Source organism: Homalodisca vitripennis, chromosome 2, assembly GCF_021130785.1.
Source record: "Homalodisca vitripennis isolate AUS2020 chromosome 2, UT_GWSS_2.1, whole genome shotgun sequence".
In the NCBI taxonomy this organism is placed as follows: domain Eukaryota; kingdom Metazoa; phylum Arthropoda; class Insecta; order Hemiptera; family Cicadellidae; genus Homalodisca; species Homalodisca vitripennis.
Window position 1 is genome coordinate 202,084,536 of NC_060208.1, and position 27,366 is coordinate 202,111,901.

The following is a 27,366-nucleotide window of genomic DNA, read 5'->3' on the forward strand; positions in this document are numbered from 1 at the left end:
AAGCTCTTTTAATTAATATTTCGCGACTCTAGAGACCAAGATGGGATTTTAAACTGCTATAGACACTAGTGGGGCGTAGCCTGGATGGATTTTCGAAATAAGAATAGGCCTATCTATGTTCATCCCAGGGACCGTAATAATGTCCCTTCAGTGGTCTGAATTACTGCCTAAGTTTTAATGTTACAGTGAAAATTAATTCAACATTTGTTTAGATATCTTAAAGGCATGTGGTATACATAAATGTATTCGCTGTCGATTTACTGTAATTGAGTTTTGTTATGCAAGCCTAGAAACTTGTATGTCGCGTCCAGGAGACATTCGGAGTCAGTCTCAATTTTCCCTGTGAGATGTTATTTTGTTTGTTACGTTTTCTGTTACATTTTAGGCAGGTATTCGTTGTGAAAATATGTTAAAAAGTCATATATTTCATGAAGGAAATTATGGACCAGTAGCTATAAATATATAATAGCTAGGCTATAACATTTTAACGAAGAATTCTATTTTTTACGGATGATTCGCAGCAATTTGAAGACCTTGTGGGAATGTCTGATGGAAACGTCAGCGAGATTGATGCCTCTGATGACGAAGACGATCTGGACACTGTTCCTACCTTTGTGCCAGATAAGGACCCTACTGAAGACACGGACTTGGCCCAACCAGAAGATTCCAAATTGGTTGGCTGGGTTCAATACAGACGAGACCAAAATGAACTTGAACAGACTTGGTGCAGTTCAGGGAAGAATATGCACTCTGCCTCACCTACGGAACCTAAGGAGAGTCAGAAGATAAGCCATCCTCCAGATGTACTGCGGACCAAGCATAGGTTACACTTACCAGAAATGTTGACACTTGCAACGAAGAACCGTTGTCGGCTACCAAGTCGTTCAGCATATAAGCAAGAATAAAGTGCTCAGCATGCAACGTTTACTTGTACATCCAAGAAAACAAGAACTGCTAAATATACATCATGAGCTGTGCCTATTTTCATTTTGTTCCAGTTTATTGTTTGGTTAAGAGATAAAAATCAACTGTTTTAGTTTATTTCATAATATTAAGTTACTTCCTAAAACATGTGAGTTTACCCATAACTATAACAATTTTACTAATTTGTAAAGATTAGGCGACCTATAATTTAGAATAATGTATATCTGCTTTAGTCATAACACGGTTGGATACTGTTTAGTTGAAATATAATTCAACTCCATTTAAAGATATTTTCAATAACAAATTATGTATCCTAATAAACAGTATTTTAAAAATAAGAGTTCTTTTATTTTCCATACAGTTTAATCACTCTTTGGTAGTTTGGGTCCAAATGTATCCTATTAATAGGAGACATTAGGTTGTACAGGTTGTTGAATAACAAATAGTTTTTCATTATTTTTGGTCGTTTCCTAAATATATTTAAACATAAATCACATGAAAAATAAAATAAAAAGCAACACATTTCTTCAGGGCTGAGGAGGTTAAGTATGGAACAAAACACACTAAGAAAGTAGTAAATTACAATGGCCATAAATATAACTTGTTTGACGTAGTTCATTGTTCGTGGCAACATTGATCTGAAACATTGGTTTCGGAAGTATAATTCACTTGTACCAGAAGTGCTCATACACGTGCAAAACCGACTACATTGTGTGCGAAGCCGCGGGTAACTGCTAGTGTCTATAAATGCGCCTATGTCAGCAATAGTCGTCACGTTCAAGACGCCATCATCTGACGTCAGTGTAATAATAAATTATTATTAACTCTGAAATTAATATACAGGGTGGTTATAAATTATTGTACACATTTTAAGATTGAATAAATAAATAACCAATCAACTTAAAAACATGGGAATTGTTTTATTAAATTGTAAATTTAAAACAGTTTTATATACTGACTGAAAATTAATAATCGTACACATTACAATAATTATAAAAAGTAGTTTAAAAATGTCACTTAAACTGTGGGTGTAAGGTATGATTCTTCTTAATGACTTGTGTTGTGACATAGTCAGCTGGTCAACAATGGATCTTTCCACACCAGCTGTTAATTACAGTTGACTAAACAAACACTAAACTAACCTCAGTATCAAAATGGCTAGTGTGCAAGAAAAATAAAGGTGTGTGTTCTTTGGTTTCATGAATGCAGATCTGTAATAACTATTCAAAGAAGGTTTCGTTTAGAGTATGGCCGCAATCCTCCGAGTAACAATTCTATAAAACGCTGGTATAGGCAGTTTGAACAGACGGGAAGTGTCCAACATAGAAAAGGTGCTGGTAGACCTCCAGTTTCTGAAGCTATTGTTGATCAAGTAAGAGAATTGTTTACGAGGAGCCCTAGTAAGTCTACTCGGCGTGCAAGTTTGGAATTAGGATTACCTCGATCAACAGTCTTAAAAATTTTGCACAAACACCTTAAGCTCCATCCATACAAAATTCAGTTATTACATGAACTAAAACCTAACGATAAACCTCGGCGCTACGATTTTGCTGTTAGATTACTTGACTTCGAAGAACAAACAATAAACATTGGAGAAAGCAATTTCTTGAAAAAAGTAATTTTTTCTGATGAAGCAACCTTTCATGTTTCTGGTAAGGTGAATAGACACAATTGTAGGATTTGGGGTACTGAAAATCCTCATAATGTTCGAGAACAAGAAAGAGACAGCCCTAAAATAAACGTTTGGTGTGCATTGGCTATAGATGAAGTGATAGGACCCTTTTTCTTCGCAGAACCGACAGTCACTAAAGAGGTATACCTCGACATGCTTGAACTTTTTGCAATACCGCAAATTGAGCATAGACAACCAAATGTTTACTGGCAGCAAGATGGTGCCCCTCCACACTGGGGTAAGATAGTACATGACTACCTAAATGACACGTTTCCTGGTCTTTGGATTGGACGGGATGGTCCAATTCCTTGGCCTCCACGTTCCCCAGACATTACACCCTTAGACTTTTTTGTGGGGCTATGTCAAGGACAGAGTCTTCGCCAAAAAGTTCAAGATATTGAGGAACTCAAGAATAGAGTTCGAGAGGTTATTGGAAGCATAACTCCAGCAATGCTCAGAAACACATGGTGTGAGGTTGAATTTAGACTACAAACTTTGCGTGGAAACCTCGGAGAGCACGTGGAATTAGTTAGTTTAGTTTCCTTGTAAAAGTATGAGTAACAGTAATCTTTTTGTCCTTCATTGGTAATAAAACTGTTTTAAATTTCTATTTAATAAAACAATTTCCATGTTTTTAAGTTGATTGGTTATTTATTTATTCAATCTTAAAATGTGTACAATAATTTATAACCACCCTGTATATTTGGTAGTGTACACCCCCTGTACTTCGATATAAATGCAAGCATCTCTCTGTAATATGAACTATTAATACTCAGTATAAAAATAAATATAGCCTACAGTTCTTTTGAAATAAGTACTAAAAATCAAACCTTTATTGACCGTTAAAACCAGGTATTGTTTCGTTACAAGTATTGAATGACAACTAGCCGCCCCAGTTCATTAACAGCAATAGTAAACACGTACGTGTATTCTGTAAGCAATGGGACACCGAATATTCAACAAGTACTCAATCTAACAGACAGAGGAAAGGTCAAAGGTGATGTGAGAGGTGCCCAAGGGAGAACTCTGTTGTTTTCAGAGTATCTTAGCGTTCGCTAGGCAGAACATTGTACTATGTATGCTAATACTGGTAGTATGTACAATAAAAGTGTGATACAATTGGGTACACTATATATTGTGTCAATCTCATGCTTGGTTATAGCCTGCACTTAACTATTGCTTCTATATTAAATAATTTCGTTGAATAATTTATTTTTTGAAGACAACTTTGTAGGATTTTTAATTTCCAGAAAGTTTTGTCAATGTAAAGGGTTATTTGATATTTTATAAAAAAGTGTTTAATAGACTTTTTGAATGTCTTTAATTTTTCAAAAAAAAAATAAAAATATGGATTCATGACGTAGGTACCTAAAACATTGGATTTTTACTGTGTGCTGACTTTTATATAAATGGCTAAAAATGTTAATTATTAAGTGAAGCTTTTTATTACAATAGGCAGAATACAAATGTGTATTTAAAATTTGGAAATAATAAAATATACTTCTATAGTATGTGTACTTTATTGAACATTCACTAAACATTTGTCTTATATCCGAAAACCTCTTTGTGCTACATTACCAAATCTATAGTCAGTATCATCCTTTAATTACGCTTGGTATCCTGGTATCCGGGTATCCTGGTATATTTGGAATTCCAGTAGGGCAGATTAAAGAAATATTTATAACAAATAAAGATTTATTAAATGACCACAAAGCCTTACGTATTGTTGAAGTTGATCCACAATCCGAAATCCAACGTTTATATTACGGGTATTTATATTTATATTTATGCAGATGTACACGCAGAACGTCACATGTACTCGTATACAGAAGAACTCAAGAGCCAGCTGTAGTAAAAAAGACCTTGAGACTTTCCTCGTAACAACAACTTCAAACTTGATGCACTTTACGCCGTTATTTTTGATGATAATGTAATAGGAAATATCTCACTTTAAAGATATAATCAATAGGCATTCACATGCTTTTAAGAATTTTTGAATTGTGTGTGTAGGCCTATACTTTTTGGAAATTTAACGATTAAGTACGAAAAAAAGGTTGAACATTTTTGAATAACCTTTAAAAGTATTAAAAAAAGGAATGCGTAATTATCACACCTTTAAAGTGAGACTCTTATAACTACAATATGGTAGTGCAAGTGCAGGAGGTTTAACATTGTTCTTACCGGGTTACAACCAAGATAACCGTCAGTACAGCTGACTCACTGAGTAAATTGCGAAAAAATACTAAATTATTTATCACATTACACAAACTTGGACGCCCCAAGTTACGCAGAACTTGTCGGTGAGGTCCAATTCTATAAAAAATATATAAATCATACATTTTAGCTTTTTGTTATTTTTACATCGTTACAAAACGGGAAAAAATGACTTAAATATAAATTGGGTATAGTTATAGTCACATTAAGGGCCATAGTTATACTTCATCCAGGTTTCATGTAGCCCAGGTCTGAATTTTTCAAAAATAACAACACCCTGAACTATGTTTCAACTGTGGTAAAAACGACCTGCTCAGTAGGTCTGGCTCATGTATCAGTAGAGGAGACTCAAAACTTGAAAGGGACGCCCCTCCTTTGGGAGGCAATGCGCAAAGATTTGTAATATATCAATAAGTAGGGACTATTAACCTACAATCTTCTCCAAGTTTTATTTTCTTATTTGCAAGATTGGCAGGGGAAGACCTTATGATTATTCTGCACATCGTATATAGCGCGGGTGTGGGAACATGACAGGTGGTGTAATTATTTTATTAAATATAAACTTAGAACAGATAGACGTAGAAAGATGCCTGGGATACGTTGTTGAACACGTCTCGATCTATAAAAAGTTTCAAGATGTGTACCGTTCGCTAATGTCCAAAATGCTAATTTACGACTTCAAATCATACACAGGGAATTAAAAATTTTCTGTAATGTCGAGCAATTTAATTGCTAAACAACTTTTTTTGATAAATCCACATTAGTAATAGCCACGAAACTGTAATTATAGACAAAAATGTGGCACATTACTTTACCAACAGTTTCAATGTTTGTTTTACGTAGATTTAAAACTACATTAAGTCTTATCGTCACATGTTTAATAAGAGAAGTCCGACGAGAGAGAGTTAAAACACGGGGTAGTTGTGTGCGTACGGTACGCCCTACTCATGTTTACGTGTGTACTGTACGTTCTCTATCGTGTCTGTTTTATTAATGAATCTATGTTTGCTTAATTAAATATTACTTTACGTGTTTTAACTTTCCGTTGACTTTGTTGTTTTTAAACACCTAACGATGGAAACTTTCGCCCCGAAACTTGTTAAAGTTAAAACAAGTACCATGTATTTGTCTAATTTTTAGGTAGATTTTGAAAGAAGCCTATTGGGAATTGCCTTAATGGTAGTACTTCATATAAATTTCTAAAAAAAAGCCAAAAACAAGTTGAATCTTGGTTTTTAAAAATTGATTTTTATAAATTAAATATCTCGACTATGTTCACAGTCCAGCTGAGTACGCTATTTCATTGTAACACTGCAGCCATTCAAAACTTTACAAAGATCAATACTCCGTTAGTTACAAGGCTAGAGAACAAATAATAAGTGTTCTGGAATGCTTAAAAAACGTCTAATACCTTTTCATAAAACAATGTTTTTGTATATCCAAATAGATTTTTGGGTTTATTGAGTACTTGTAGATCCCATAAAAATAAATTAATAATTTTTCAGTTTACGCAAAATCTACCTTCTTTCGATTGAGCCGGAAGGACTATTATTTTAATCACGCGCACTTTAATACTCTTAAGGTATCAATATATACACAAAATAACATACAATATATACCGAAAAAATACACATTATAAAGCAAATTCGAGCAATTGTGAATAGTTTATACAACTGTTTTACGTAGACATGTTTTAGATAGACCTTTGCGACAGGTTTCAAGACTAGAATATGAATGGCTATGTCTTAGTTACTGAACATTACTAAAGCGAAAAAGATTACAATATTTTTTGTCACTACAAGTCTAAAAATAATACTGAAATGTTTACAACTTGATGTCGTACTAAATTTTATGATGTATCTGAATAACGTTACATCCAATGCAAGTTAATTGGTCTATAAGCAATATAAGTGAAACCAAACCAAGTCCACGTTTTTAGAATGCCGTTGACTATTTAAATCTTTCAAAAAGTTGAAATTATTGGTTTTTAAAAATGTTTGAAAGTATTGCATTACAATTTACGTCAGAGTTTTAACATTCAAAGGGCAATGTTAAATGCCGACCTGGCAAATCCGATTTTGACGTTATCAAACGTATTCTGAGTGCTTATCCTCTCTGAACAAAAATTTATATCGTTTAAGGGGGTTCAAATGCTAAAATAACATGGTTTTATGGGGTATATTCATAAATAGTTAAGTTTTTAATGTGTTAATGTCCTGTTTGTGTGCTGTGTCTGGATATCTGTAAATATTATCTGCGGCCGGGGATTGATAGTGTATCTGTTATCTGAGCGCTCCTGGGCAGAAGTCATTGCTTCACAAGATATTCGTGTATGTAGTTTGGGTCGGAGTGAGTATGTTTACAATTCATGGGATCAAACCATCCCACTAGTTCGACGAACCGTAGTGAATTTGTGTGTGCTGGAGTGTTTTCATCGGGCGTGTTAATGAGTTTACATTTTGACCCGACAGTGAGATTATTTCCTTTTTAATAGAACATGGATCAATGTTTAATATAAGTGTATTTGTTCGACGGTTGCAGTCGAATATATTTTGACTGTTTCGAGATAGTCGGGAGACTTTGATGTTTCGTTGAGACACAAAAATTCGAAAAATCCACATATCAAAAAACAACCAAGTTTTGAGCGTTGTTAATTTTAGAAAATCGGACCAGGGCAGGAGTTCTCTTCTTTGATAAAGTAATAACGCGCTTAGGACATAGAGACATACTTCGGTTTGGTGTCCACGTTGTTGCGTTTGAAAGCCAGCGAGACGACGCTATATTTCGTTGGAGTTTGGTTCGTTCTGCACATTCTGTGGTAAAAACCACTAATGGTTAAAGTGTTCTCTATTAATGTCCATTTATACGTATTAGGGGTTTTCATGATTTATTATAAGTTTTTTATACTGTACATAATTGCCTTTCAATTACAATTCAATTTATGTTTCTGATCGGCCCATCTAGAATTGTTTTATTTTACTGATAGGTATCTATCGTTTTTCATTGGTGCTGCCCCGCGCTGATGGTCGGAGGCACTAGTCTCAACCCGTTAACAACTAATTAATTTGTAGCTCGAAATTAAGAAAAAACATTGTTCATTAGGGTCAAAGTTCTGCTCATTTCAGTATTATTATTCATTTACGTTTGCAAAGATGGCGCCGCATCCGATGTCGTTCATCACGAGGTTGAATCACGGTCACCAGAAGGTCACATGACGCCCGACGTGGATGTACAACATGGAAATATTGTTCCGCTCGTTGATACAACTTCGTCATTTCTCATTTGCACCCCGTCAAACTTATATTGTTTTGTTCTGTAGGACGATTCCAATAAGGTAATAACGCAAAAACTCGTATTTTGCCACTTCGGGCCTTTACGTTAACAATTACCACAAGTTAAAAGTATTAAATTAAAGTATAGATGTCTATTTTATCCCAGAAGCCCTCTCTAACACTTACCGGGGAATCCACCGCTTAAAGGTGACTTCCGAACCACTCCACCACCGGCTGCACAGGCGGGATGCTTGCAAAGATACGATCGTCTTAGCGGTTTTACACATCCAAGCAGCAGTCACGCTCGACGTTGCTTGATGTGGTTATCTTGCGATGAGCGTTGTACTGCTACACTGCGCCATTCATCTTATACAAAAACTAACCTCCCCAAAACTGAGTAATACATTTACACTTTTTCACAATGTTTGTCTCTCACATGTACTGAAATAAGCAAATCAATATAATGGTATTAGAATACTGTATTTCTTTCGACTTATGATATTTATTCACAATAACAATGGAAAATATATGTACAATAAATTATAAATTTTAAAAATAAAGATTGAAACACACTGAATCACATAAATATATTTATAAGTGAAGTGTTTAGGCTATGTGCGTTTGGAACAGTGACAATATTTCTGAGAATACCGCGTGTTTGTCGATGATAAATTGATACTTTACTTCTGGTAGTTGCACAGCGCCGGTATTGAGGATAGAAGATGGAGGAGGGAGCGAAGAGCTTTGAATGCTAAGTGATGTAGTGGAAGATAATGAATGGGTCATGGGAGAAAAGTTATACGGAGGGTTAGAAGATAAACAAGACCGTTTTTTAGATCCAAATCGGGCGGAGAGCGCCCCTGTGTATGAGGAAAATACTTTTAGGGGGATACTTTCAGAATCAGTCTTTGTCGATGTTGGGACAGTAAGTATCGTATGTAGCGGCTTGGTTGTCAAAGTACAACATTGATTTAAAATAAAGATGTAGTGATTTAAAGCTGATTTGTAAATAATCTTTACAATTTATAACTTTAAATATTATATCAATATCAGTCTCCCAAACAAAATTTTGCGTTTTCATGGAACGCATCTAGTAGTATTACTTATCTTAAAATTGAATAAAATCCCAAACTCATTGAAAATGTTTAATTATTTAAAATAAACGTACCCCAATGAAATTCTGCTTCGTAGCCAATTTGAAATAAATCCAAGAACTCTTTTTCGTAACTACGTAAAACAGAGATAGCTTAAATTTAAAACAGCCAAGTAAAAACTGTTAATAAACTTAATATCACATACTACTTAAAATGATGTATTTAATACATTATTTAAAATAATGCAGTAATCATAAAATTAGTTGTTTCAGTAAAAAGTGCGCTATATAAATACACGGTAAGTAATACAGTTACGCTACAGTCAGTTATTTGTGAGAAATAAGCGATATTGATTTTAAAAACGATGCATTATAATGCACATTATTATTGTGTTTAACAGTTTTACAGGGAGAATGTTTGTCCAAAAGAATATTGTCGTAACAAGTTGTTTTATTCTGAATGTATGTAAAAATGACAGAGAGATCTTTGATTGGTTTGATCAGGCATACAGGGTGTAAATTGAGTCCTGATACGCCTGCATATATATTCCAAACGGATTGAGATATCGATGTACAACCTTCACCATACTTATTAAAATATTTTTTGGGATTTTTTGAGTGATAAAAAAATCCCCCTCCCCTTTTCAACGGTGAATACGAGGAGATAACATTAAATTTTAAAATTGCAACCCCTATCTTGTGACATGTCATTTTCTAAGTATCACCAAAGCTATCAATTTAGAAAATATCAACATTTTACAAATAAACCGATGAGCAAATTTTAATACACCTTAAGGATGCGTGTATTACAAAAACAAGGTTAAGCATCACACTCATACGTTGTGCGTCATATTTTTCATCCTTATGATACCAGAGTCTGCATCCTGACATGTTGTGCCAGAAAACTTGATCCAACAATGTGAATACTGAGTTTACCTCCAATTCTCCTTCCTCTTAGTGCAGCGTCTAGTATCTGGCGCTGTCACAGACTTGCCTCTTGGAATATGGAGTCATGTTCTTCTGAATAGATCCAAACAAACTCGGCGACGAAGAAGCTAAAAATGAACTCCTTACATTGTTTTGACATCAGAGACATCTAGACTACAAAATATAATGTATTTGAGTTATTCTCATTGTCTCCTCAGGTGCACTAAGAGAAAGGTGAACTCGAGCTAAGGTCAACAGTCTCATTGAATCAACATTTCCCGCCATAGCTATGTTATGTGTAGATAACCCAACAAAAAGTCACCAAAAGCTTATGTATGTATTGGGGTAGTTATGATACATATGTTAATATGTCTCATGTTTGAACCTCATCATTGTACTCAGTTGCTTACAAATTTACGTATTCTGCTGTTTTATTTTTGTTTTGCATTTTGTTTTTGTTTGTTTCTATTTATAAGACCAATGTAAAAATATTCGCTAATACTTAGCCAAACCTGATGGAGTGAAATGCACCATTACCTAATTTAGTGTTTCCTATATAGACACGAAGAAGCTTCATACAAACATTTCACGTCTTTATGTCAATGATGTCGTATTGACAGACAAACAGACAAATATAAAAATTTTCCAGTCCATTTAATGGTAGGCTTCGCTGACGCTCAGGCAATAAAGTAACGAATAATAATGTAAGAACTACATGCGCCGTTTGTACATCGTTTGCTGCACACATGTAGTTCTTTCACATTTAATTTTTGCAGGCGCTATACAAATCAGTTGTACTTGAAATGGTGAGTAAGTTTACTGAGTGACATACCTTAACTTGACTGATTCCAGATATAATTGAATGTGTGTTATGTCTGAGCTAAATAACAATAACACGTTAAAAGGAATAGTACTGAAATGTACAGCGAGAACCAGAAAATCGGTTATTTCTTAATAACAAATAACCGATAAATATAAAGCTAAACACGTTATTCAGAGCCTTCAAACCGTATCCGAGTGGCTAGTTGTAGTAAATTGTTAATGGCATGATAATAAAATTAATCGATGCACATAAAATGCACATCACTCTTTATCTGCTTTGTAATGTATGTCCCAAATGAAACGGGAATTGTTTTTATTTTCGAGGCGAAGTTAGGACTACCATTAAATCTCTAAAAACTCATGTATTCCAAATTTCTCGCTATATATTTATTTCTGTTTACTTAAACTTACGTACGGTAATGTTTTTAGACATCTGAAGAATAGGATGGATTCCAATCCTCGATACGTAGTGTTGTATTCTTGTTGGCTGAGCGTTAGCGAAGCCTATTACTTGTGGGGCTGGAAAGATTTCATTCCTGGGGTCTTTTTCGTTTAAGGGCCAGCACAAAAGACCCTAGCTTGCCTATTGAAAACTCAGATCACGCGATGCTTGCCCGCTGCGCAGCGCTTCGCGCTGCTTGCTCTTTTAGAATAAAAGTTAACTCGAGCTTGCAAAGTCCAACTAGATCAACTCACCACGCTTTATTGAACAAGAAAAACTAGACAGAACTAACGCGGGTTTCATTACAGGCAAAAGGTAAGCGGCGCGTGTTTATAACTGATAAGATAAGACGAGTTTATACTAGAAGTAGTACCTGGACTACTGCCCTACGAACTAATAACACAAAAAAAAAACGATTAAATGCACTGTCAGTCAGGTATAGTATGTTTGTAAGGTGCTGACCCTTAAACGAAAAAGACCCCATTCCTGTCTGTCTGTCTGTCCGCACGATATTTCAAAATCAAAACTACATACATACCATATAGACTTGATATTTTGCAGATATTGATATTTGATATTTTTTTCTTTATAGGTGTCTCTGTTCGATGGTTGTGCATGTCACTCCACGGGGTTTGGCTGATCTTTAGCAAATATTTTGTGCATTGGCTTTATGAGTAATCATGATTGCATCAAGAAAATCACAGCACAAATCACTTTGTAAAACTGAGTACAGTTATATGAGATTTTAACATGTGGAATATTGACATAACTCCCCAATATATACATCGTATTTTGGTGGTTTGATTTGAAGGTGTGAATTGAAACCAAAAATAATGTAAACAATTTGAATGTTTTATGTGGAAAGACATTATATGTAGACTTTTTTGTGTAAGAAAATTCATTTTTACACAGACAAAGATGATGAGTTATATGATAAGGCATTTCCAAACATGGAATTTGGCTGAACGTTATTGCAGCCTATTACTGAATAGGTTGACACAATTTGTCTTGTCTGCCAGGGGGCTTTTATTTTTGATTGGATGGACTTGTTGCCTGGATCTGTCCGCAGGACAATTCGAGTATGAAATGAGCTGTGGCTACCTTAGCGAGGCCTATTGCGTGGTGTGGCGTACTCCAACTACGTTATTACATACAGCGATGGCAAATATTCGAAGTTCTGATACACTATAAATGTTTCATCACCTTAATTGGCACAAATAAATAAAACTGTTGTTTAGTCAGAACGTATTTAGATATCATTACAGCTATTTTAGAATGTAGCTACGGAATCATACAAAACAAACCGGTTCAATAACTGTCAAAACCTACGAGAGAGTAAAAGTTAAATAATTTAACTAACTAATGTTTCACTCGTTAAAACACTCGAGCTATACTTAGGAAAATCTTGTTCGGCTTGCGAGGTCGGTGTCACGGCTATCGTATGTGTCGCGGCTCACAAGGATCGAAATATTGCCAACACAACTACAAATGCCTTCGAAATTTTAGCCAAACTGAGGAGAACCATTTTTTGGTGCCGATTGTCATACAAACAGTAGTTTACCAGTAGTTTGATTACAAATAGTTACATCAGAAGGTTCAAAATACATATTCTGTACTATTAATGACAGCGATTCCTAACATAATTGTGTGTATAAATTTAACTAATAAGAGGACACAAAGACACATGGTTGCCGCTTCAAAAATCAATTTTATTGGCCTCGGTTATTTTACAAATAAAATATAACGTATACGATATAAGTTCGTCAGTTCATAGTGTACTTCCTTTAGAAAAATGTGATGTCTGGAAAGGTGTTGTAACACAGGCTGTGCGACGTATTGACCTTGAACTGAATGAAATCAATAATTAATGTAATTATTATACAAACGTTTGGAAGCAAATAGTCAGAGCAGTCAGTATGAATTGTTGCGTGTTTCGAGTAAATTATTTCTCATTTAAATAAAAACTAAATTTAAAACAATATATATATATATATATATATATATATATATATATATATATATATATATATATATATATATATAGGGTGCTAAAAATTGTATATGCTAAATAATGGTTTTTGAATGATTTGATTATTAAAGAGAATACAATTACAAAACCAATCTTGCAATACAAATTGACAAAACGAAAGTACTAAGAAATATTACGTGCTATTGGATTAAAATACCAAGACCTATCAGTCAAGGTTACTTTAAATAGTGAAAATTCCAGCAATGAAGACAACATTAGACTATCAAAAAGTTGGCAGCTTGTTATAAATAATACATATTACTCGCCGACTCATTAAGATTGAGCCAATCATGATACACCTCCGCTCCTTGCTATCGTATTTATCAGCGGCTGTGCATTACCGCCTTTACCACTACTGAATTTAGGCCTCCACAATTAAGCCGAGATATTGTAAGTATTTAGAAATTTTGTTAGGAATTATTTGATACGGTGGGAACTAAAATTGTAGAAGAAAGGCTGAAAATGTAGAGGTCACGATGTTGTTTGCATTTTATGAGATTTAATAGATCAAAAAAGAAAATACGTCGTAAGTTAATATGAATTATAATAATATTCTGTGTAAGTTGGGTCTTATTTGAAAACTAAACAGTCATGCAATTAATTGATCAATTAAATGCCCCAGTATCTGAAAAGAGACAAAACGGGTTACTTTGATTTCCAGTAGCCGAGTATAAATATTACCATGGTGTGTCTACATTTATATAAAAACTTTGTTAGACGTTATTGATTATACCCGCTAAAATTTAGTACCCAATCCAAGATTTTTACTCGTTCGTAGTAATAGATTTGTTATTTGTACTGCAATTTTGGTTTTTTTTTTGTTATTCCTATAAAAGTGTACGGTATATTATTATTATAGTAAATTTAAAACATGTACGACTTTTCATGTTACTGTCTATATTTGTTCCTTTCTAAATATTTATATTATATGATAGTAATTTGTTTTCATTAGTAGTTGAATCTTCCAATAAATTTTGTTAAAGTGTATTTACTTGTTATCGATGTTCTGTTTGTTATTACATCTTAGTTATTTATTAAACATTGTTGTTTGTTACTTATAAGTATATTTCACTGATGTCATGTTAAATTATATAACAATAGAAAGAAAGAAGAAAGAAAGAAATTTATTTCTCAACCAACACCTTACATACATCATATACATTTAAGAAGTATATCATGAGAAATATTTAATCCTCCAAGGCTTAGCCTGATTGGAGGCTTTACTGCAATTTAAAAATATCACCGTTCAAATGGCAGCTAAATTATAAAAACAAAAATAAAGTAATTATGCTTAAATCTATAATACAGCAATCAAAGATACAATAAATACTACTCTTCCAAACTACTACAATTTATAATATGAACACTTACAACATCATTAGACAAAACTACTTAAATACTTATTGAGAGAATTTATGATTTAATAACTATAATAATTATCATAACTATAATAATTATAATACAAGGCAATATAAACTAAGTAAAGCAAAGTACAATGGACTAAAGTAGGAGGGAAAACTAAAACAACTAATTACAAATATAAAACAATAAATCTTCAATATTCTGAATTGTAAACAACCATAGTCTTAATTTTTTAAGAAAAACATTTATATTACTTAAATCTTTTATGTTGTTTGGCAATTTGTTAAATAATGTAGGTGCTAAGAAATTAAATGATTTTGTAAAATACGTGTTTGTTGGCTTCGGTACGAAAACATTTTTATTACTACGCAATATTCTATTAATTAAACACATACAGAGTAAATATTGATTTTCAGTAAAGTGTAGTATTCACTTGCATTGTAATACATGATTTAGGCATACTTCAATCGGTTGGAAACTACATTTTTATTTATATTGGCTGAACCCTCTCATTCTTTATTTATGCTGGAGGTATGCATGTTAGATACTTAAATTATATAAGTTAAATTATATTATTCCTAGAGCTATTGTGTAGTCACCCCATTTGTTTTGGATAATATGAATGTAATAATTAAAAAATAATTAAACTGACTTTAAATGGGAGTGTACATTATGTTAAATATTATTTAAAACATATGTATTTTAATGATACAACTACGAAAATATAAGAAATAAACAATGACTTGGTAAAAGTAATAAGTTTAATATAAAAAATAATTTATGAGAAAAAGGATTTTTCTTAGTTATATCTATCATAAATTCAAGTTGTGATACCTATTTTTACATATAACATGTATAATTTTTGAAGATCCTGTTCAATATGCAACGTAATGGCGTGCCTATGTAAAAGAAGGAGCTACATGTTGTGCATAAAAAGAGCGCATTTTCGTATCTACAAGGCCCTAGCGCATCTATGTGTCTTGTCCAAAGGCACTTACAGAATCTCAGTATAACTAAATCAGCTGTTTTATATAATAATAATATTAATAAAAACAATAATAACAATAATAATAACAACAACAAAAATAATAATAACACCAATAATAATAATAATTATGTTTCTTTATCTCAATGATTGTTATTTTGGTTATCCTTGTTTCTTATTTAGGTACCTGTTTCGCCTTTGTTTATTTTATTTTAACTAAGAAATATATATTTTGATTATGGTTTGTCTTATTTATTTATTTACAATTGTTGTAGCGTTTAAGTGGCACGCCCTCATTACAAAAATCTAAAATAGATTCTAATATTGCGTTTCACTCTAAAATGTGTTAGGTAGGTAATAACACTTTTGGTTAGTTTCATGTTAACTGCAAGTCGCACTACAAAGTAAAATCCTCATTGCAGTTTATTCTATGTAATTTGATCTTAAATCGAAAGTATAAACGTAACCTAGTTTTTTCACCATTCCGAATTCGGTGAATTCTGGAATACGAGTGCGCCGTCTGCCATCCGACAGCAGTGGCGTTGAAATCACCAGGGGTACTCTACAGGGCTCTGTACTCGATCTACTGTTCTTCTCTATTTATGTAAATTACAGATTTTCAATTATTTTGGGTATAGTAAAATTGAACTGAAAAGTCGTGTGATTGTAATTAATGCTCGAGAATGCTATTATTGACTACCACCCAGTAGACTTACTGTAATGGGTCAAACCCCAGCTAAAACAAATTTAAGTAAAGAAAAAAAAATAGTACTTGCCGATAATTTTAGAATTAATAGAAACATTAATTATATAATTGTTACATAACTTATCGTGGCACTATTCTATGAAGTTTAATCAAATATACAATTAAAGTACATACTGTATGTTCATAAAGGCGGATAATCTATTACGATGTTATAAAGTTTTGTGTTGTTTTGTTGTAATACGACCATAATAATAGCTTTTAGAGTTAAAACCCATTGAAACAATAATACACTCAAAATATACAAACCCTCTTGCAAACTACCGCGTCAAAGGATTAATAATCTGATGAGTATTTGTGTTGAAACGCATAAATTTAGTTACCTAATTTTGTCACTATATATTTGTTATTTTTGGCTGAGCGTTACCGAATCCACTCACTCGAGGGGCTGGAAAATTAAATGTGTGTCTCTTCGTTTATTTGTCTGTCCGTCCACAATATATCTCAAGAACGAACTGATATATACAGGGTGTAAAAAAAGTCCCGGGTCGGTTAAAATATTTTTAAATATTTTTCAAACCTTCAGGGGAGCGTCCCGCTAGGAGTAAGAAGAAAATCTTAAATGTAAGCATAGGTTGATATGCATATAAAATAAAAGGTCTTTATTAGTAGAGTACAGAGCCGCAAACCCGACCTCAAACGGATAACCGAGTCAAAAATGACAGCCGTTCAAAGATGGCTAGAGTTTGCAACTTAGGTTAATGTAAAAAATACACTGATGAGATTTTTGATTTTAAACTTTACTAACCCTAAACTGTTTACAATTGAATCAGTTCATTTAAGAAACACACCATACACACACACACACACACACACACACACACACACACACACATATATATATATATATATACTGTATATATATTTACACACAAATCTTGTTGTGGTAACTTGGAGTGTAGGCTTTAATTATTTGAAACACTGATATGAAACCCAGTTTAGTACACAAAAATCCAAATTTATCATGTGGCAAGATATGCCAACAGGACATCTCGAGAACTCGAGAATTAAGTGATTTCAAATTTTGCATGTAACCTCAGCGAATCCTGTTATGTCAGGCGGTTTGGTATATAAACATGTGACGCAATAACTCACGCCTAACTATCCACAAAGTATCTAGAAAGGTACTGAAATATAATTTCTACAAAGGCAAGAACGAGTTTGATCTGCGGTGTTTATCTGTTTATGGGATTTGGTTGAGCGTAATTGAACCCTATCGTCGAGTAGGCTGGCATAGTTTCTATCTTGTCTGTCCGGGAGCTGTCAAATGTCCTTCCTATATTTCCTGTCTGCCCGCAGGAAATCTCATGAATGAAAAGCGTTATAGACGTGAAATGTAGAAAGCGACATCACCGTGACACGTGGTGTGCGTACACCTACCTTGATAGCAATAAAAACTCAATTATTAATAAAGATACACTTCTCAAACTTAGATTCGAGTGCCATGATAATATATAATGTATGCGATAAAGAAAAACGGTAACATTAATAACGGTGGATATTGGCATGAATGTCAATATCTCATTGGCATTGTCATGGTGACGACTCGGCAGTTAACGTCAATGCACTTCTATGAATACGAGATAATGTATATTGCATCATCAAACTAGTTCCATTCTCTTGTGTGTTGAGGTCATTAACGATGAGGCGATTGATTGCTATGGTACCCAGACTAGGAGCACTAAACATATCCTGGCTGTAGTTTACTGAATGTGTTTCATCCCAGGAGACGCTCTATCGTTGGAGATTAGTATCTGTTAAAGAAAATAAATTAGGGCTGGTGTATTCAAGTTTCTATAGAATTAAAACCTTCGCCGCAGCGTAAAGTTTTCGCTGAATGACAGATTACCGATGTCAATTCGGGAGGGGGGGGGACAAATGCAAATTGCATATAGTTTTGAACAGTTTCCCTTTGATATATTGAGTGTAATTAATAAAAATGTAAATAAATGGAAACCGTTTAATCGACTCCTCAGTCTGTAACCTTTGAAGATCGAGATTTTGCAAGATCATTGTCCTGATCAGACCTACAGAATTAGCGATCACAGTCAACAATTTTTTGTTGGGCACATAGGTGCCCAGAGTGAACATTCAGCGCGCGGTCTGTATACTGTACTCAGAGAGTGGAGTAAGAACCTCCACCGTGTATGGTGAACGACCACCTACTACCATAATGTAGCATGTGATGCGTGTCTGCCTGCCTGCCTGCCCGTCTGTCTGTCTGCCTGCCTGTCTGTTTGTTTGTCTCTCTCTCTCTCTCTCTCTCTCTCTCTCTCTCTCTCTCCTCTCTCTCTCTCTCTCTCTCTCTCTCTCTCTGCCTGTCTCTCTCCCTCCCTCTGTTTACCTGTTTGTGTGTGTGTGTGTGTGTGTATTCGTTGGGGGTAGAGATCGTGATACCATCCCTCACGCATTTGATTGGTTGATAACTATCATAAACACATAAATGATAGCTTATAGTCTTTCTCTTTAAATTATCATTTCTTTCTGATAATTTTATTACCTTATTTAGTTTTATCCTTATAAATAATTTAAATAATTTTTATTCCGTAGGCTTGCGCCAAATAAATGCGGTCACAAGTCGTAACTCAACACTCGTAACACACATAACTCCTAACTCTGACATCCTGTTTAGAAAGGTTAATGAATAAGAAAGGAACTATTTTTATTTTCACACGTTAAACGTTCGGGTCAGAGATAAAACGGTTACACTTTGCTACTGTTTGAGACACCGGCAAATCAACATATTTGTACCAAAAATAAACCTTTAAAAGTGAACAAACAGTCGACGTTTACATAGACTATTAAACACAAACCTTACCTACTTAAAATTGTGCACAACTGTGCCTTGCCAATTTATCAAGCGTCTCGTTTATTCCAATGTAAACTCGAGGAATGTTAAGTCCGATTCACAAACAGAACGTGACAACTGTCCAAAAGTAAAAGCGAAAGGTGGGAACAAACGAATAATCGCGGGGAGCAGTAAAAGAACAGTTACGGTAAATAAAGGGCGTATCGTTGTACACTCAGGTCCTCAGTAAACCGGCGAGCGTATGATTCCTGTAACTACCGATAAAGAATTCATTATCAATAAAATCGGCGGTAGTTGCCGGCGGCGTCACGAGATGGCGTGGGGGCGCCCACACCGACACATGAATGGGAGAGTGGAGTAGCAAGTTCGATCGGCGCCGCGACGCCCCTAGCGGCAGACTCGGGAACCCTCCAGTTTCAGTTCGGTGGTGGTGTGCAATGCCAGGAGCGGTTCCCCCGGTCCAGGTACCTCCCTGATACTGATAACGAGTGGAGAGTGTCTCATGGTGTGTGTGCGCGTGTGTGGGTGTGGGTGTACTCTGTGAGTGGTGCCCCCGTCTCCCTGGGTGGAAGCCAGGGGTCGAACGATGGCTTCAGCCCTCTGCAGGATCGTCATCCCTCTGTTCATCAGCCTGGTGTCCTCCAACGACCTGGACAAGACGCAGTTCGAGGCGGCATTTCAAGGTAACCGAACGTGCCGTGGCAGGTTATGGCCCGACACCGAGCGACAATCGGTGAATATTTGATGAGTCGATCGATTGAGGCCGACGTTCGGTGCCTACGCGAGCCTATCCAGATGTAAGTTTATCGTTTGTGTTTGATACACTTGGGTTTGTACGGAGACCCGCACCAGAGGCTACACGTTATCCACAGCGATCCATAATACGATACAGGTTATTCACCCCACATCGATGTCTCCTCGTGTTTCGATATAACCGCGAAATTCGAAGATGTTAACGTTCGATTAAAAGTAATTGTGTGCTGTGTACATATTTTATACAACTACTGAATGTAAAGATACTATATGATAGTAAAATCTTTCAACTTTTCTTTGGATACATTTTCTAACCTAACATTTATGAGTGTTCTGGGAGTTACACCTGTGTACTTTGCCTGCGATATGATATAGAATTGGGGGTTCCCTTGAATAAATGTGTCATAGTAAAAACATAAACTATTGCATATTAAAAAAAAATGTTTTAAATTTTACTGATTATACTAGTATTACAACTTTAAGCAATGGGATAAAATATCCTGCTTAGTGATGTATAACATACGTACCGTAATCCATAACAAACATAATTTATCAATAGTCAATGGATTATTCCAGTCAAATTAACTTCAAGTAAGACGCAAAAATAGTTTATATTCAAATAAAGATTTATTATGTTTTTGGAGCAATTAAATACACTTGGGACTTAATCCATAGCGTACCACAGCATGCACAATATAATCCTCCTGGAGCAAAAGAGACTTTTTGCGAAACGACAGAAGTTTGCTACAAGTTGAATTTGTAATCAAAGAACTATGCCTTTCACAGCTGCACTGTTTGCTAGTTATCGACGTTAGGAATATTTTCGGTTAAGACGTGTTAAATTGAGATGTGTTTCCAGTTTAAAGTTCAAACCCGTCTCTCGGGCGTTAGTTCCTGCCAAGCGAACATTCACGTCACGGCGCAATACAGAATGTGACTATAGTCAGCAATGTGACTCTAGTCAGCAATGTGACTCTAGTCAGCAATGTAGCTCTAGTCAGCGTTACAGAATATTCAGCAGTAAGGATAGCAGCAGGAAAAATACAGGTTTGGAAGGCCATCATAGACATTCCGGGAACTACTAGTATATCTTCTTTCCAGTTAAATCTTAACGGAATAGTGATACAACAGTCCCAAACTATCAATCCGGAGGAATTAAATACTGGAATCGTACAATGTAGCTAGGATTCGGTTTTCTTTATAGGCGCAAAGACATAAAATATTGTATCTTAGCCTTTTTTGTATCCAGCATCCATAGAAGTTATTAGCCACAGCGATTATGATTGTGCGTAAACTTGTTTATGAATTATGGGATGTTTAATTAGTACGTATTAAAGAGAAGGACTTGTATTTAGGATGGGGAGACACTACAGAAGACGAGTCTCTCAAGCAGCTTATAACACACAATGTAAGAGGCTTGAGATACTAATTACGTGTCTTGAGGGACTGTTTAAAAGATCTGTTAGATAATGTGTGCCTTCTCAATCTCTGCTTTATTGGACGAAACAACAATTAAATACTTTTATATATTTAAAGGCTTTTAATAAAGAGAGATTTTGAGTCCGCTATTTCAGAGCACTAGGCGTCACTTTAAGCCTTTAAAGCCTATATACTTCATAAAATAAGGAAAAAAACGTTTAAATCTGTAGATTTCCAAGACATACTGTAGAGATAACTACGCAAAAATCATGGCAGGAAAAGGTTTGGAGTTTGCAAGGAACTTACTGACACTTCTTGAATTGATTTACATATATGTAAGATATTTGCGAGTCAAATGATTGGAATTTTATTTAAAGAGATTTTATTAGAGATCAGAGTGTCTAAGAGAATATTTTGAGAAGACGTACTGTAAGACGATCTTTTAAAACTTGCACCAATAATTGCACTTAATAGCTGTTGGTAAAATGCAAATTTTAAATTTTTCTATCAATACCACATTCCTAATGATATTGGGTGATTTCAGTGGACAGTTGTCTTTGTAATGTTTTCCTGAATACATTGAACAATGTATCATGTTTTTGAAACGTAAAGGGATATGCAACGCTTGATAGTGGCTATGCATATTCCTCAGAACAACCAACGTTATTTAGGCGCTACATAGAACAATGTTAGTACCATACAGACAGTCAGTTCAGTATCACCTCTAAGTAGCAATATCATCCCCTCCTCGCTATCTAACGCAACTCTTTACAGTTTGTATTTGCTTAAGAACCACTTTCATAATACCATAGAGATAGTCAGTTCAGTATCACCTCTGAGTAGCAATATCACCACTTCCTCGCCATCTAACGCAACTCTTCAACAATTTGTATTTGCTTTAGAACCACTTTCATAATACCATAGACATAGTCAGTTCAGTATCACCACTGAGTAGCAATATCACCACTTCCTCGCCATCTAACGCAACTCTTCAACAGTTTGTATTTGCTTAGAACCACTTTCATAATACCATACAGATAGTCAGTTCAGTATCACCACTGAGTAGCAATATCACCACTTCCTCGCCATCTAACGCAACTCTTCAACAGTTTGTATTTGCTTTAGAACCACTTTCATAATACCATACAGATAGTCAGTTCAGTATCACCACTGAGTAGCAATATCACCACTTCCTCGCCATCTAACGCAACTCTTCAACAGTTTGTATTTGCTTTAGAACCACTTTCATAATACCATACAGATTGTCAGTTCAGTATCACCACTGAGTAGCAATATCACCACTTCCTCGCCATCTAACGCAACTCTTCAACAGTTTGTATTTGCTTTAGAACCACTTTCATAATACCATACAGATAGTCAGTTCAGTATCACCACTGAGTAGCAATATCACCACTTCCTCGCCATCTAACGCAACTCTTCAACAGTTTGTATTTGCTTTAGAACCACTTTCATAATACCATACAGATAGTCAGTTCAGTATCACCACTGAGTAGCAATATCACCACTTCCTCGCCATCCAACACAAATCTTCAACAGTTTGTATTTGCTTTAGAACCACTTTCATAATACCATAGAGATAGTCAGTTCAGTATCACCACTGAGTAGCAATATCACCACTTCCTCGCCATCTAACGCAACTCTTCAACAGTTTGTATTTGCTTTAGAACCACTTTCTTAATACCATACAGATAGTCAGTTCAGTATCACCTCTATATAGCAATATCACCACTTCCTCGCCATCTAACGCAACTCTTCAACAGTTTGTATTTGCTTTAGAACCACTTTCATAATACCATACAGATTGTCAGTTCAGTATCACCACTGAGTAGCAATATCACCATTTCCTCGCCATCTAACGCAAATCTTCAACAGTTTGTATTTGCTTTAGAACCACTTTCATAATACCATACAGATAGTCAGTTCAGTATCACCACTGAGTAGCAATATCACCACTTCCTCGCCATCTAACGCAACTCTTTACAGTTTGTATTTGCTTTAGAACCACTTTCATAATACCATACAGATTGTCAGTTCAGTATCACCACTGAGTAGCAATATCACCATTTCCTCGCCATCTAACGCAAATCTTCAACAGTTTGTATTTGCTTTAGAACCACTTTCATAATACCATAGACATAGTCAGTTCAGTATCACCTCTAAGTAGCAATATCACCACTTCCTCGCCATCTAACGCAACTCTTCAACAGTGTGTATTTGCTTTAGAACCACTTTCATAATACCATAGACATAGTCAGTTCAGTATCACCACTGAGTAGCAATATCACCACTTCCTCACCATCCAACACAAATCTTCAACAGTTTGTATTTGCTTTAGAACCACTTTCATAATACCATACAGATAGTCAGTTCAGTATCACCACTGAGTAGCAATATCACCACTTCCTCGCCATCTAACGCACCTCTTCAACAGTTTGTATTTGCTTTAGAACCACTTTCATAATACCATACAGATAGTCAGTTCAGTATCACCTCTATATAGCAATATCACCACTTCCTCGCCATCTAACGCAACTCTTCAACAGTGTATATTTGCTTTAGAACCACTTTCATAATACCATACAGATAGTCAGTTCAGTATCACCACTGAGTAGCAATATCACCATTTCCTCGCCATCCAACACAAATCTTCAACAGTTTGTATTTGCTTTAGAACCACTTTCATAATACCATACAGATTGTCAGTTCAGTATCACCACTGAGTAGCAATATCACCACTTCCTCGCCATCCAACACAAATCTTCAACAGTTTGTATTTGCTTTAGAACCACTTTCATAATACCATACAGATAGTCAGTTCAGTATCACCACTGAGTAGCAATATCACCATTTCCTCGCCATCTAACGCACCTCTTCAACAGTTTGTATTTGCTTTAGAACCACTTTCTTAATACCATACAGATAGTCAGTTCAGTATCACCTCTATATAGCAATATCACCACTTCCTCGCCATCTAACGCAACTCTTCAACAGTGTATATTTGCTTTAGAACCACTTTCATAATACGATAAACATAGTCAGTTCAGTATCACCACTGAGTAGCAATATCACCATTTCCTCATCATCCAACACAAATCTTCAACAGTTTGTATTTGCTTTAGAACCACTTTCATAATACCATACAGATTGTCAGTTCAGTATCACCACTGAGTAGCAATATCACCACTTCCTCGCCATCTAACGCAACTCTTCAACAGTTTGTATTTGCTTTAGAACCACTTTCATAATACCATAGACATAGTCATTTCAGTATCACCACTGAGTAGCAATATCACCACTTCCTCGCCATCTAACGCAACTCTTCAACAGTGTGTATTTGCTTTAGAACCACTTTCATAATACCATAGACATAATCAGTTCAGTATCACCACTGAGTAGCAATATCACCACTTCCTCGCCATCTAACACAACTCTTCAACAGTGTGTATTTGCTTTAGAACCACTTTTAATAATACGATAGACATAATCAGTTCAGTATCACCACTGAGTAGCAATATCACCACTTCCTCGCCATCCAACACAAATCTTCAACAGTTTGTATTTGCTTTAGAACCACTTTCATAATACCATACCGATAGTCAGTTCAGTATCACCTCTGAGTAGCAATATCACCACTTCCTCGCCATCTAACGCAACTCTTCAACAGTTTGTATTTGCTTTAGAACCACTTTCATAATACCATACAGATAGTCAGTTCAGTATCACCACTGAGTAGCAATATCACCACTTCCTCGCCATCTAACGCAACTCTTCAACAGTGTGTATTTGCTTTAGAACCACTTTCATAATACCATAGACATAGTCAGTTCAGTATCACCACTGAGTAGCAATATCACCACTTCCTCGCCATCTAACGCAAATCTTCAACAGTTTGTATTTGCTTTAGAACCACTTTCTTAATACCATACAGATAGTCAGTTCAGTATCACCTCTATATAGCAATATCACCACTTCCTCGCCATCTAACGCAACTCTTCAACAGTGTATATTTGCTTTAGAACCACTTTCATAATACCATAAACATAGTCAGTTCAGTATCACCACTGAGTAGCAATATCACCATTTCCTGATCATCCAACACAAATCTTCAACAGTTTGTATTTGCTTTAGAACCACTTTCATAATACCATACAGATTGTCAGTTCAGTATCACCACTGAGTAGCAATATCACCACTTCCTCGCCATCTAACGCAACTCTTCAACAGTTTGTTTTTGCTTTAGAACCACTTTCATAATACCATAGACATAGTCAGTTCAGTATCACCACTGAGTAGCAATATCACCACTTCCTCGCCATCTAACGCAAATCTTCAACAGTTTGTATTTGCTTTAGAACCACTTTCATAATACCATACAGATTGTCAGTTCAGTATCACCTCTATATAGCAATATCACCACTTCCTCGCCATCTAACGCAACTCTTCAACAGTTTGTATTTGCTTTAGAACCACTTTCATAATACCATACAGATTGTCAGTTCAGTATCACCACTGAGTAGCAATATCACCATTTCCTCGCCATCTAACGCAAATCTTCAACAGTTTGTATTTGCTTTAGAACCACTTTCATAATACCATACAGATAGTCAGTTCAGTATCACCTCTAAGTAGCAATATCACCACTTCCTCGCCATCTAACGCAACTCTTCAACAGTTTGTATTTGCTTTAGAACCACTTTCATAATACCATACAGATTGTCAGTTCAGTATCACCACTGAGTAGCAATATCACCACTTCCTCGCCATCTAACGCAACTCTTCAACAGTTTGTATTTGCTTTAGAACCACTTTCATAATACCATACAGATAGTCAGTTCAGTATCACCACTGAGTAGCAATATCACCACTTCCTCGCCATCTAACGCAACTCTTCAACAGTTTGTATTTGCTTTAGAACCACTTTCATAATACCATAGACATAGTCAGTTCAGTATCACCTCTATATAGCAATATCACCACTTCCTCGCCATCTAACGCAACTCTTCAACAGTTTGTATTTGCTTTAGAACCACTTTCATAATACCATACAAATAGTCAGTTCAGTATCACCTCTATATAGCAATATCACCACTTCCTCGCCATCTAACGCAACTCTTCAACAGTGTATATTTGCTTTAGAACCACTTTCATAATACGATAAACATAGTCAGTTCAGTATCACCACTGAGTAGCAATATCACCATTTCCTCGCCATCCAACACAAATCTTCAACAGTTTGTATTTGCTTTAGAACCACTTTCATAATACCATAGACATAGTCAGTTCAGTATCACCACTATATAGCAATATCACCACTTCCTCGCCATCTAACGCAACTCTTCAACAGTTTGTATTTGCTTTAGAACCACTTTCATAATACCATAGACATAGTCAGTTCAGTATCACCACTGAGTAGCAATATCACCACTTCCTCGCCATCTAACGCAACTCTTCAACAGTTTGTATTTGCTTTAGAACCACTTTCATAATACCATAGAGATAGTCAGTTCAGTATCACCACTGAGTAGCAATATCACCACTTCCTCGCCATCTAACGCAAATCTTCAACAGTTTGTATTTGCTTTAGAACCACTTTCATAATACCATAGACATAGTCAGTTCAGTATCACCACTGAGTAGCAATATCACCACTTCCTCGCCATCTAACGCAATTCTTCAGTTAACAGTTTGTATTTGCTTTAGAACCACTTTCATAATACCATACAGATTGTCAGTTCAGTATCACCACTGAGTAGCAATATCACCACATCCTCGCCATCTAACGAAACTCTTCAACAGTTTGTATTTGCTTTAGAACCACTTTCATAATACCATAGACATAGTCAGTTCAGTATTACCACT

General features: G+C 35.3%; 1 protein-coding gene across 1 annotated transcript in view; it reads left to right on the forward strand.

The window, feature by feature from the left end:
- The first annotated feature begins 19,720 nt into the window (after positions 1–19,720).
- The window catches only part of LOC124355278 (pikachurin), a 417,704-nt gene continuing 410,058 nt past the window's right edge, over positions 19,721–27,366 (forward strand). Inside the window, exon 1 of the mRNA XM_046806336.1 lies at positions 19,721–19,997. Coding sequence (XP_046662292.1) covers positions 19,901–19,997 — 97 coding nt within the window. The 5' untranslated portion in view covers positions 19,721–19,900. The remainder of the gene's footprint in view (positions 19,998–27,366) is intronic.